This window comes from Egretta garzetta, unplaced genomic scaffold (genome assembly GCF_000687185.1).
Source record: "Egretta garzetta isolate BGI_Z169 unplaced genomic scaffold, ASM68718v1 scaffold56, whole genome shotgun sequence".
In the NCBI taxonomy this organism is placed as follows: domain Eukaryota; kingdom Metazoa; phylum Chordata; class Aves; order Pelecaniformes; family Ardeidae; genus Egretta; species Egretta garzetta.
In genome coordinates this window covers 12,211,771-12,224,014 of record NW_009260182.1, presented here as the reverse complement: position 1 = coordinate 12,224,014, position 12,244 = coordinate 12,211,771, and the positions used below count along the sequence as shown (strand labels likewise).

Genomic DNA, 12,244 nt, shown 5'->3' with positions numbered 1-12,244 from the left:
AAGGTCCTGGCCAAAGACTGAGATCTTTCCATGACTATCAGTCACATGATCACTTACAGCCACAGATGCAATTGGGAGATTTTGAATTTGTTAATAGGGGTCGTGGGCAGAGGTCGAGACCTTTCAATGATCACCAACCTCGCAATGACTTGCAAACAGAGATGCAACCAAAAGATTATGATAATAAAGGTCCTGGACAAAGGCGTAGACCTTTTCATGACCATCAGCCTTATGATGACTTACAGGAACAGACTCAGTTAAAAGATTCTGATTATGTTAATAAAGGGCATGGACAAAGGCCAAGACCTTTTCATGATCATCCAAGTCATGATGACTTGCCACGTGAATGGTGTTCAGACAGGTAAAGCATCCTTGAGCTGTAAGACCAGAATTAGAGAATAGAATTATAAACCTCAGCACCTTTAAATTAAATTTCAAATGAATTAATTTTTTAAAATAAATTATTTTAAAATCAATTAATCATCCTTTTAAAATCATATATGAAAGATGAGTTAATTGAATCTTTTTATTTTGACTTATGTAAGGGTTTTATTGTAAGCTAGGGTGTTGCAGCTTTGAAAACCGATGTTTTCTAAACTAGAAGGTTGTGCTTCTTTAAATTAAAGCTTACGTGTTTCCTTTACCTTTTTAGAGTTAGCTTGAAACAAAACTCTTTGTCCCACTTTGTTTTGTATAGAAATTTAAATTTAAAAAGCAATCCTCAAGACAGAAGACAATACGAAATTTTATTTATGCCCTCAGCCAAACAGAGATAAACAGTAATACTACAGGGACGTTTGACTTGCATTTGTTTATTCCATGAGTTAATAATTTGTTAAAAATTTCTTTACTTCTGAACTTGCATCATATTTTCCCAAATACATGTATCACTTATTAGTAAGCCTACTGGATTCTGACACAATTTTGCAAAGTATATTTAATATTTCAGAACGTATTTCATATATTTGTTGGGCTAGTAAGGTTCAATTTAATCTCTTCCATTGTACAGCTGAAAAGAGGATATTATATCATTACAGTGAAGCATACCATTCTGAGGTATTAATACAGTTGAGATAGTTTTTATTAAATTTTTAAGTAAATTTAAATTAAAAATAAAAATATTTTTATCTCATTTGATAAATGCGTATTTTTCAAAAGCTTACAACCATTTGTATTCTTCTTAACATGCAATTCTTTGGGGTTTTTGCAGAAGTCAATCTTTCTCTTCCCATGAAAATGTACCAGAACCTCATTTCTCCTCATCTCCTTCACTTCACAGAGATTATGGGTCTGATAATGATGACTTTAACAGAAGTTATAGGTAAATACCAGATTTCATATGTTGTTTTCTGACTTACCTTTATATTGTTAGTCCACCAGTTTCCCAGCTAAAAAAAAAAAATAACTGCACAGTGTAAAAATTTATTTTAACATCTTTGCTTAAATGCCATTTAAACCATTGAATCTGAACACGGAGCCAATAATGTCCATCTATATTGAGTTTGAGTGTGATTATGAAATGGTTTGAGAATCCCTGACATAAGTCATTGACATGACAAGCACAGTTCAAGTTAACATACTACAAAGTATGAGAAGCAAAACAGAGATGCTGTATTTAACTCTTATTAGCTTGTTGTAGTCAGCGGTTGACTTTTACTGTGAGGGATGGTCAGACACTGAAACAGGTTGCCCAGAGCAGCTGTGAAATCCCCATCCTTTGAGATACTCGGAACTCAGCTGACATGGCCATGCACAGATTCATCTAATTAGACCTTTTTTGAGCAGGTGGCCCTAAGTGCTTCCAGAGATCCTTTCCAGTCTAAATTAATCTATGGTTCAGTGAGGGAGAAGATTTTAAAATTGCGAAGATTGTTCTGAATTGGCTTTATATACCGCTTATTTTACAAAGGAAGTAAGGTACTTGAGAGTAAAGAGAATCCAAAACAAAAAATGTATATATAATCATATATGCATTTTTAGATCCTTCCATATGTATTTTGTAGGAGAGTGATTCTTCTGTTGCAGAAGAATTAATAATTAAAATATTTGGAGATATAAATCCAAAATATAATCTTGCCTGTTGAGACTATGTAGTAGAGAGCTGCTATTACATGTTATTCACAAAAATGAAAACATGGGCTTAGGAACAAAAATGTCCTCTAGGTAAAGTAACCCTCAGTAAACAGGAGAATTTTAATTAGAAACAGCACTTGAAACAAAACGTCTTCTAGTAGAATTATTTACTATAAAGAGCTGTAATTTTAATCACTAGAATTGAAAAACTAATATAAACAACTTTGCAACATCCAGTAGAGAGGATTTTAATTCTAGGGGGTAAAAACAAGCACGAAGGTCTGAATTGTTCTTTCAAGGTTACACAAGTTTAATTTCTAATGGTGGTCACCAACAATAAATCAACTGTTTTATTTCTAAGGATTTCACTGTTCATATTTGTTCTCCTTACAGTAATCGACCAAGTTGTCCCGAAGACAATAGGAGACCAAGTTGTCCTGAAGACAATAGGAGAATGCATCCCTCAGGTGAATTTAATAGAGGAAAAAACAGATTTGCACCATATTCTTCACGAACAATGCATCCATCTTCATCTGTGCACCAAGAAGATAGTTCAATAGACTATGAAAGAAAACCTTTTCAAGGTGAAACTACCAGAGAGATGGAACAATGTAAAAGATTACCAGTTGTAACAGTTGATTACAATTATGGTCTGCCATTAGACTATGGACCTGAAGAAGAAGAGAGAACACAATATGATTTACCTCCAAGAGACCGCTACAACTGGAACTGAATAAATAGGACAGTGTTTGCTCAGCTTAGACCTACCCATTTTACTTTGTATGGGGACCAATTTTTTTTTTTTTTTAAACAAATTAGGAAAATGCAAATTTCATTAATAGAGAACTGGTCTCTATTCTAAGATTAGCTTCTACTGATGTTTGGCTTTTTAAATTTATGAGGGTGTGTTTGTTAAGTGTAGTTGGAGACAAGGTCTCAGTACACATGGAATTAAAGTAGTCCTTCCTTTTAGTGAAATTGGAACCCTGTACCTTAAAACAAACAACTTTCTGAGTGATTGTGGTTGTGTCTTTTGTTTTACATTTCTTTAAAATGTGTGTAATTTCCAGGTGCAAAAGTCATAATAAAATACTGCACTATCAGGCAGATTAGCATTGAGATTATAAAAAAAAAAATACCATGAAATTAGTAAAGCAAAGTTATGTCCACTTCATCCTTTAATTTGAAAATAGCAGTTTGAATTATCACTAACAATCTCTGCAGCATTGCCGTTCAATTCCAGATTTTCTGTATCATCAACTGAACTGACCTAGTTGCACTCTTTCATAGCAGAATTTTTCCCAGATTGCTAAGAACATGGAAGCAAATGGAGTTTGAATACTCTAAATGTCAAACGTGCTTTTCAGTAATCTGAATGTGCTTTTCAGTAATCTGAATATCCCATCCTGATTGTATATTTTTTCCTGATCCCATAGGTTATATATGTTTCAGAATAGCCTAGTGCAGGTAAATGTCACAATTTTCTCAGCAATGCATCCAAATGAGGTAGTTCATGTATCATCAGCTTACCTGTCTCAACTGGCCAAGATCACTGGTGCCTATATAGTTACACCTCCCTGTTTGTCAGTCATACCTTTCTTACTCTCCAGCTCTATTTTCTGCTAGTTTCTGTTTGCAGCACAGCAAAGTAATGTAAGCAGGACAGAAGAATCGCCTCTTCAGGTAAGTTAATTTTAGGAGTCATGTATTGGACTGTCTCCTCTGACCTGCCACTTCAGTGGGTCTCAAGAAGGTAGTGCAGAAAACAGTAACTAAAATCATGCCAGCAGCTGCACAGCAGCACCAACAGCTCCTACTGTGGATAAACAAATCTTAGTTTATAGGCTGGAAAACAGTATTAATGTAGTACTTGGGCAAATTTGAAGATTTACATTTTTCGTTATTACATTTTCATAAATTAATATTTTTAAAAGGCATCACAGTGAATAAGGATAAAGCTAGACCATGATATTAAAATAAACTATTAAAATGAATACTAGATACTTAAGTAATGCAGTTAAGAAACTGCCTCAAAGTTCTACATGGCTGTAAAGCATAAAGCAATAGGGTGTAGGTATACACTAGAAAACCGCAAAAAAAAAAAAAGTGCTTATAGCCAGAACGCACAGAGGTTTTTTGCCTTTTAACTAGCAGCACAAACCCCAGATTTCTGAACTCCTGGTTCTATAGCTACTAAGTAATGACTAGATTTGAAAAGTGTGGAACATCTGGCAACTCCTGTTGTTTTGTAACACATGCAAAAAGTTCCCAAAATCAAAGGATTCTGTAGATATAAATTCAAACTGCAAATGCTTCATTGCCTTTGCAACTGGTAGAACAACTTTGGCTTTGTTCATTGTACAAAGTAAATAGTTCTCTCGTTTTCACAGCAGCTAGTCAATTGTATTTCCCATTAAACCTCATTCGGAGCCTCATTCATGTGGTCTCAGGAATGAAGCTCTCTGTATATAGACCGGTTGTGGAACTGAGCACTAAATGTTAAGAAAAGGCATTTGTTCCTTTCTTCCTTCACTTGCCCTTTTTTTTTCTTTTTTTTTTCTTTTTTCTTTTTTTCATATTTTTCTTTTTTTCTTTTTTTTTCTTTTTTCTTTTTTTTCTTTTTTTCTTTTTTTCTTTTTTTCTTTTTTCTTTTTTTTTCTTTTTTTCTTTTTTCTTTTTTTTCTTTTTTCTTTTTTCTTTTTTTCTTTTTTCTTTTTTTTCTTTTCTTTTTTTTTCTTTTTTCTTTTTTTTCTTTTTTTTCTTTTTTTTCTTTTTTTTCTTTTTTCTTCCTTTTTTTCTTCCTTTTTTTCTTCCTTTTTTTCTTCCTTTTTTTCTTCCTTTTTTTCTTCCTTTTTTTCTTCCTTTTTTTCTTCCTTTTTTTCTTCCTTTTTTTCTTCCTTTTTTTCTTCCTTTTTTTCTTCCTTTTTTTCTTCCTTTTTTTCTTCCTTTTTTTCTTCCTTTTTTTCTTCCTTTTTTTCTTCCTTTTTTTCTTCCTTTTTTTCTTCCTTTTTTTCTTCCTTTTTTTCTTCCTTTTTTTCTTCTTTTTTTTCTTCTTTCTTTCTTTTTTTTTTTTTTTTTGTTAAATGAAGGGTAAGTTGAGAATCTTTATCTAGGCTTCTTTATTTGGAGGCAAGGAAGATCTGCAACTTGGGCTACTATATTGCCAGATTCTTTGAAAAAACAGCAAAAACCCCTTTCCTGGTATTCTCCAGCAGGGGGTCTAAGAATTAGGGACTGGTATTACGAGTATTTGGGATTGTTTTTATGCTATGTATGCAGTATTCATCAAGTGAATAAAGAGCAAACATTTGCCCTTCATACTTTTGTTCTGGCTTTTGAATTATGTTTTTTAGGATTGAAGTGACCCTCCAGTCCATCCTTCGTTACTTCAGACTGGGGGTGCTGGGTAGGTGAGAAGCTGGTGCACTGGAAAGCTCAGTGCAAAGAGCAATGTGGCGTGGAGGCAGGATCAGCACTACCTGTCACCAGTCCTCGTCAGTTCCTGCAGGACCCTTGGAGGGTCTAGGTACAGTCAGATGCTATAATTCCTGTTATCTGACAAAATAAACGTCACTTCCCTAACCATGTTGGATTCTTCTTTTCAAGCAAAATTAATAGCCACAATGTTTCCACAAATGGCTTTGAGATGACTATATGAAAATCGCCTAAGTTGGGTTTCTATATTTTTAAATTTTTTTTAGAGTTTAGGGTAAGGCTTTCTGCCCTATTGTTCCTAATGCAATTACGCAGAGCTAAGCACACCTAATATGTTACAAACTGCTACTGATATTTATCTCAAATTCCACAGCTGAATCATCGGTACATATTCACATCTGTAGTATTAAATTACTAATTGATCCACATGGCGGAGAATGAAATTAAATGCTTCTTGGTTTTTAACCAAATATTGTATTATGGTGACACTTGTTAAAAAAAAAAAAATCGCAAGGAAAAAACCCCAGCACTTATTTATTACACAGTTGTACAAAAATGTCATAAAATTTTGCTGGTCTCTGTGTATGTTCTCATCGAACCTAGAAATAGCTGTTGTTCTATCACAGAGCAATAAAAATCAATATTTGGATGGACAATGTTGGTTTCCCACTGCCCTGAGTGTAGAATTTTGAAGAAAAACACAAGGATAGAGAAAACCCAGAGGTAGCACAAAATTATTTGAAGGAGTTGGAGGAGTTTTAATATATGTAACTATTGAACTCTTGAACTCACAGAAAACTTCTCTTTCTGTTACTGTCCTGAAGTCATGAATTAATTGAAGGCCTGATTTTTATTGGGTGGTGAAGCCATGGGGCCAGCTCACCCTGAGGTATGATAGTACTTAGAAACCGTTCCAGTGGTTCCTGGGCAGTGCTGGGAGAAAGTTCAGCTGAGCTCTATGCAGAAGGCTGGCTCCCAAGAAGGGCTTGGGAAAAAGAGAGGTTAGCTCCAGCAGGAAACCAGAATGCAGGGATATGACTAAATTTGTACATAGAAATCTGCATTACGTGTACAGCTAATTTAGTTTTGCATGTGAAGAATAAACAGTTATCTAAAAAGGGGCTAGAAAGGTTTGCATGTGACTATTTTTCTCTTAGCTGGGGCAAAAGGTAAATGACCTTCAAGGAGCCCCAAGTACAGTTAGGATCCTTCCTGTTTGTTTGCATCTAAAGTAACCGCTAGCAAGCAGTGGGCTTTTTTTCATGTGCAAAAGTGATCAGCGATGTGTTACGATTCAAATTTGGGGTGCACTGCTACAACCAGTGTGGCAGGACCAGCGGTTAAATGACCTGAGCACTAAGCTTCTGAAGATCAATTCTTTCTTAAGATGTCTCACGTGAGGCATCCAGAAATGCAAACACCCAAACGTCATTTGTGGTCTAGAATCTGCTCAGTGCTGAGGAAAGAAGGAGCATATTCCACATCTGGGGTTCTGCAAGGGGATATGAATCCCTGGCCACTGTGAACAGCAGTTTTATTTAAAACACGTGTGCAAACAAAAAGCAATGGCTTCCATGCTGTTATCAACCACTCGTGTTTGCTTCCTCTGCAGGCTGACCCTCACTTGCTCCAGTTGTCTGTGGACTGTGCTTTACTGGTTCCAGTGGACAGCAATTTCCAAACCTACAGATGCCTTTCTTCTTCTTGTGGGGAGTCAGAAAAAACAGATGACAAAAAGGAACCAGGTGAGGAGGCAACTTGGCTCTCCTTCCTCCTGAGGGGAAAAGGCAATAAATGGGGGGGGAGGACAGGGGGAAAAATATCTTAAAAGATAAAAATGAAGGAGGGAAAATGCAAATTAAAATGGCAGGGAGAAAGTTATCAGAATGAGGGAAGAAATGTGCAAAAGATGCATGTGTAAAAAGCTGGTGAAAGATTAGTGGGTATAAAAAGGGGGCACATGCTGGAGGAGGAGTTCCTGGCAACTTCTTATCTGTGTCTTCTAAGCCATGCCTGTGGCTCTGTGTGAGCACCATGCTGATGTAAGTAATCAAAAAAAAAAAAAAAAAAAAAACAAACCAGGAGCACTCAGACCTCTAATCCTGCAATAAAGTCATGTGGGAGCTTAGAACTAATTAAGGCTTCCCTGTAAGCTTTAAATCTAGTCTATGTGTAGTATAATATCCTGAAGATATTCCCTCCAGAAACCAAAGAGAATTTCAGATAATTAAGAAAGAAACTACTCCACAAATCTGTTTCTCACATTGAAAACAAGCTAGGTTTTTACTGCATATCAGGAATCCCATCATTTGAGGAATCTGAGAATCAAGTCCAGCTTGTTTATTACAAATCCATACCTGTCTTATCGCAGGCTTTCAGGGCAGTATCAAAACACACTATAACGTTGTTGTTACTGTAGCCATCACACAAAGCTTACAGCTGTGAATTAGTTAAAGTGTAACAAACAAAGCTGAAGTAACTGCCTCTGTGAGAAGTACAACAAGCAAGTTGTGGTACTGAAAGCAGGAGGCATTTTCTTCCTTTACCAGGAACGTTCAGGACTGAATGTTCCACAAAGGAAGATGAAAGAGCCCCCAGGACAGATAAAAGTTGACACAGAGGAGGAGGATCTTCGTGCAGTTCTTCAAAGGACCTCTTCTAACATAAACAGAAGTTTTTACTTTGCGGGTTATGCTACCAAACAAAAGTCTACACAGCAAAAATAACCCTTTAAAGAGAAGCTAAGAGAATACAAGCTATTGTTGATGTCTGTTAACCTCAATCCATCTTTGGGGTGCCTTCAGATGTTCAGGGATGCACATAGTAAATGGAAGAAAGAAAGTATAAACTGGCATTGCAAAGTGAATGCTACAGCTGATTCACCCTTGTCTGCACACCCCAGGTGAAAAATGGGACCACCGTATCCTGGTATCTATATCTTGGAGCTATTTGCTAGCAATTCTGGTACACGGTGAATGGTAAATTCTGATTTTCAGAAGTTACACACTAGGAAGCTTTAATAGGCCTAAAATATGTTCTGAGAAACAGTATTTACAAATTAAAAGAAAAACATTGTTTTCTATCATTTAATATACTAGTTATAATAAAATATAGAGTGAGCAAAGGATATATTCACCTGACTCGTTTTTAAATCTAATTTAAACTCATTAACTGTAGCAGAACTTGTGACGATGGCCACAGATTAGCCTTCTTTTCTATCTTTGAAAAGCAACAGCTTTTGGAAAGAGCTGGACTAAATGTGAAACCTCTGGCCTTGTTTATTCAGCATTATAGCGTGTTTCTGAATCCTTATGTCCCTGATGACAGAGGTGCTTTTCTGTTTATGCTCTTTGTATTCAGTTTGCGCACACTGGAATTATATGCACTTTTTTTTTTTTCTAACTGCACAGGCGAATGTCCCTCTTGCCTTAGCTCATGAAAAAAGAACAATCTGACTACTGAAATTAAATAAAGAAAAAAACCTTACAGCCACACAAGCTTAAATAATAAAAGAACTTAATAAAACATCTCTGCTTGTTTCTCTCATGTTATTTTCATGTTGCTTTTTTCCACAGGCCTATGTAGAAAGACCTGCAGATTTATAGGAAAGGTTTGACCTCATTATTTCCATTTCTCTTTGTCTCCAACTGTGGCTCATTTTTGCCTGTTACCTTGATCCAAAAAAACCCACTTAGAGTCTTGACAGGAGCTTTTTTCCCCTTCAGCCTTCTTTCTGGATATGAAATATTAACTTCATTGTTATATATGTATGTATAAATCTATGTATATGTGCATTATAAACATACACATTTCTGTATATAACTGGAGATCTCTGCTCTCCTAAATGTCATCAGGTATAAAGATGCAATTGTCCATGTGAGTTACTATTGTTAATCTCCTAATACTTCAGAGTTGGTAAGATAGATTTAGTGACTACACATATATTTTAGTCACTTTCTTGACATAGGAAGTGGTGTGGTTACTAATAACATCCTGCAGAGAGAGGTAAAAAGAGAGAGGGTTTAAATGTAAACCTAACAGTTATTTTGGAAAAAAGAACAACTGTATGAAATGGATAGATTATACCATTTCCTAAAAAACATGTCACAGGAACAATGAACTACCCAAGCTATAAAATATTTATTTAAATCAGGAGCATGGATAACAGTCAGACAAAACTAAGATAATGAAGATGGGCAAGGAGCACCACTTCTGAACAAGTCTGTGCAATCTCATGAGATAAAATCCCTGGGAACAGAAGATCATAAAAACTAATGACAAGTTTTCTCCCTCTATTTGTCATATCGGGAGCCTCTCATTCAGGAAAATTTTCCTCAATGTACAATGTTAAATATGATCAGAGGTAATGAAATCTAGTAAGATAATTATGCAGCTCTGGTGACATTTAGAACCTTTTCCATGTTGGTGATTTACACTGATTGCTATTAGAATCCTGTTTGATGTTGAGAAATTGGAGCCCATCAAACTTTTTTCACAAATGTTGCTAATCTATGTTGTGGGTGGCAGTGCCTTTGCCCTGATTTGCCTCTCAGAATACAGGCATTTCACTGGGATCTCTGAGGTGCTTTGTGGACTGTGAGAGCTATCAGTCAGCATCCAGCCTCCAGCAACCATCACTTATGGTGAAGAACTTAAAAGAAAGACCACGTACAAGTTGCCATTTTTTGAGGAGGCTTTCAAGAATGTTATGCAGCTAGTCAAAAATCTCCTTGGAGTACAAATGAGACAATTAAAAGCATGAGAGTTGGCATGGAAAGTAGTGAAGCTTAGATGATAAAAAACAAACACATCTTTAAGTATAAAAATAAGGAGAATAGCAATAAAAAGTATTAATTAGCAATAAACAAGAGATTATTCAAGAAAAAAATATCCTTCAGTAATCGGAAATCTGATTTTAGTGACACCAGCAAAAAGGGGCCTACACCTACAGAGATAAAATGTAAAATAAAAAATGAGGAAGATTAAATAATACTTGAAGAAAAAACAGTTAAATATATAAAAATAAATAAGAACTTGAAAGTATGTTAGAAATAGCCTGCAAGATAACTGGTTAGTTTGCAGACCTCAGAATAGAAAGCAACATTAAGAAATACATGTTGCAAAGAACCTGCAAAATTTACCTGCATAAGATCATAATACATAAATTTATCTCAGAGCAATTTTTCCCCAGATAATCAAAATAATGATAGTGATTAAGACACTAGCAGAGAAGATGTCTGAGCAAACTGCTAAGCAGGGACAAGCTTCTAAGACTAGCTTCTCTTCAGACAAGATTTCCAAGGGAATTTAGAAATCAAGTAAGACAGCCACTAAAATACATGGAAACTATTATGAAAAAAATGTCTTTTTTACCTGACTAGGAGGTATTAAATGTTATACCTACGGTTACAGAGAGGTTGGTGTGATCCTAAGCAATACAAATCTACAAACCTTCAGGATGCAAAAAACTAACTGGAAAAATAAAACCAGAAGACTAGAACATGTTGAAGATTATGGTACGTCAGGTCTAATCAGGAGGGATTCCACCAGGAATACTGTGCCTCTGTCATCTACTATTTGCACAGCTGTAGCACTTGGAGACTGCACCATTTTTCCCCCAGGCTCTGTAGGCATACATAGCAAGTAAGAAAGCTGCAGTTATTGTAAATCTGCAGACCAAGCAGTAAGAGTTCACAGGTGGACACAGTTGGCAGGAGGAGGAAAGCAAAATAAAAATAACTGAGATCAATGCAGGAAGTAACAATCATAACATACCAACTGACTGGAAATATTGAGTTCTATCTAATTTAGGAACAGGTCTGAGAGAGTATACTGGCATACAGCAGATTTGCAGGGGAGATTCTTTTAACATACACGAAAAGAAACAGGAAAAAATGTATGGCTACTCCTTGAAAAATCAGTCAAAAGAAAATAAATGTCCAAAAAGGATTGGTATGACTTATGGAGCAGGTGAACAGGTGCATGGACAAAGAATAACTGGTTTTCATAGGGTGTAGGAAAAGGACTGAGCAGAAGACACAGGTGATCAGTGAAGTAATGATGGGCTTTACATAAACATCACATCAAAATATAAAAATATATGGTGTGAGACTTGAATGAATTGTGTTTCAGTCCAGAATGCCTGCTGTTAGGTAAATAACAGATCATTCTTTCTGTCTTTTGCAGATTGTTTTGCTTGGACTGCAGTTTATCATCATTTCAGCAAGTACTCGGTGCATAAGACCCCACCACCAACATTTTCCCTGCACTTTTTTTTATCAGGTAGGATAACCCCTATGGAGCTGTTCAAAACAAATTTTATTGCATGTTTGATGGGCACTCTGCCTTGACTGCTATTAAACCAATGCACAAAATGTTTTTAAGGAATGTAAGAAGAAATAGGGTATTAGAATTGGAAATAGCATCTGAGGGTCATTTCAGTAACGCCCACAGCAGGGCAGGATGACTGCTGATTCCTGGCTAAACAAATGTGGAAATATTATCAGGGATATTTGCTGTACATCCATGTCAACAGCATTGAACATGCAAGAAAAATATATCCACCCTCAGCCTGCTCCTTGCTGCTCCCTACCCCAGCTCCCTGCCCTTCCTCCCCATTGCGTGACCAAATAGCTGGCACCCCATCATGTGAAAACATGTACACACAGGGGACAGGAGGAGACATGTGCCTCGGATCACAGCTCAGGGGCCCAGGCAGATGCGCCTGCAACATGCG

The 12,244-nt window shown here is 36.1% G+C and overlaps 1 protein-coding gene across 1 annotated transcript; it reads left to right on the top strand.

Moving 5' to 3' along the window:
• Nucleotides 1-6: 6 nt before the first annotated feature.
• On the top strand, nucleotides 7-2,877 carry LOC104129068. Its single transcript, XM_035897300.1, has 3 exons — nucleotides 7-361; nucleotides 1,211-1,321; nucleotides 2,467-2,877. The coding sequence occupies exons 1-3, from the start codon at nucleotides 66-68 to the stop codon at nucleotides 2,804-2,806; spliced, it is 747 nt and encodes a 248-aa protein (XP_035753193.1). The 5' UTR covers nucleotides 7-65; the 3' UTR covers nucleotides 2,807-2,877.
• The last annotated feature ends 9,367 nt before the right edge of the window (nucleotides 2,878-12,244 follow it).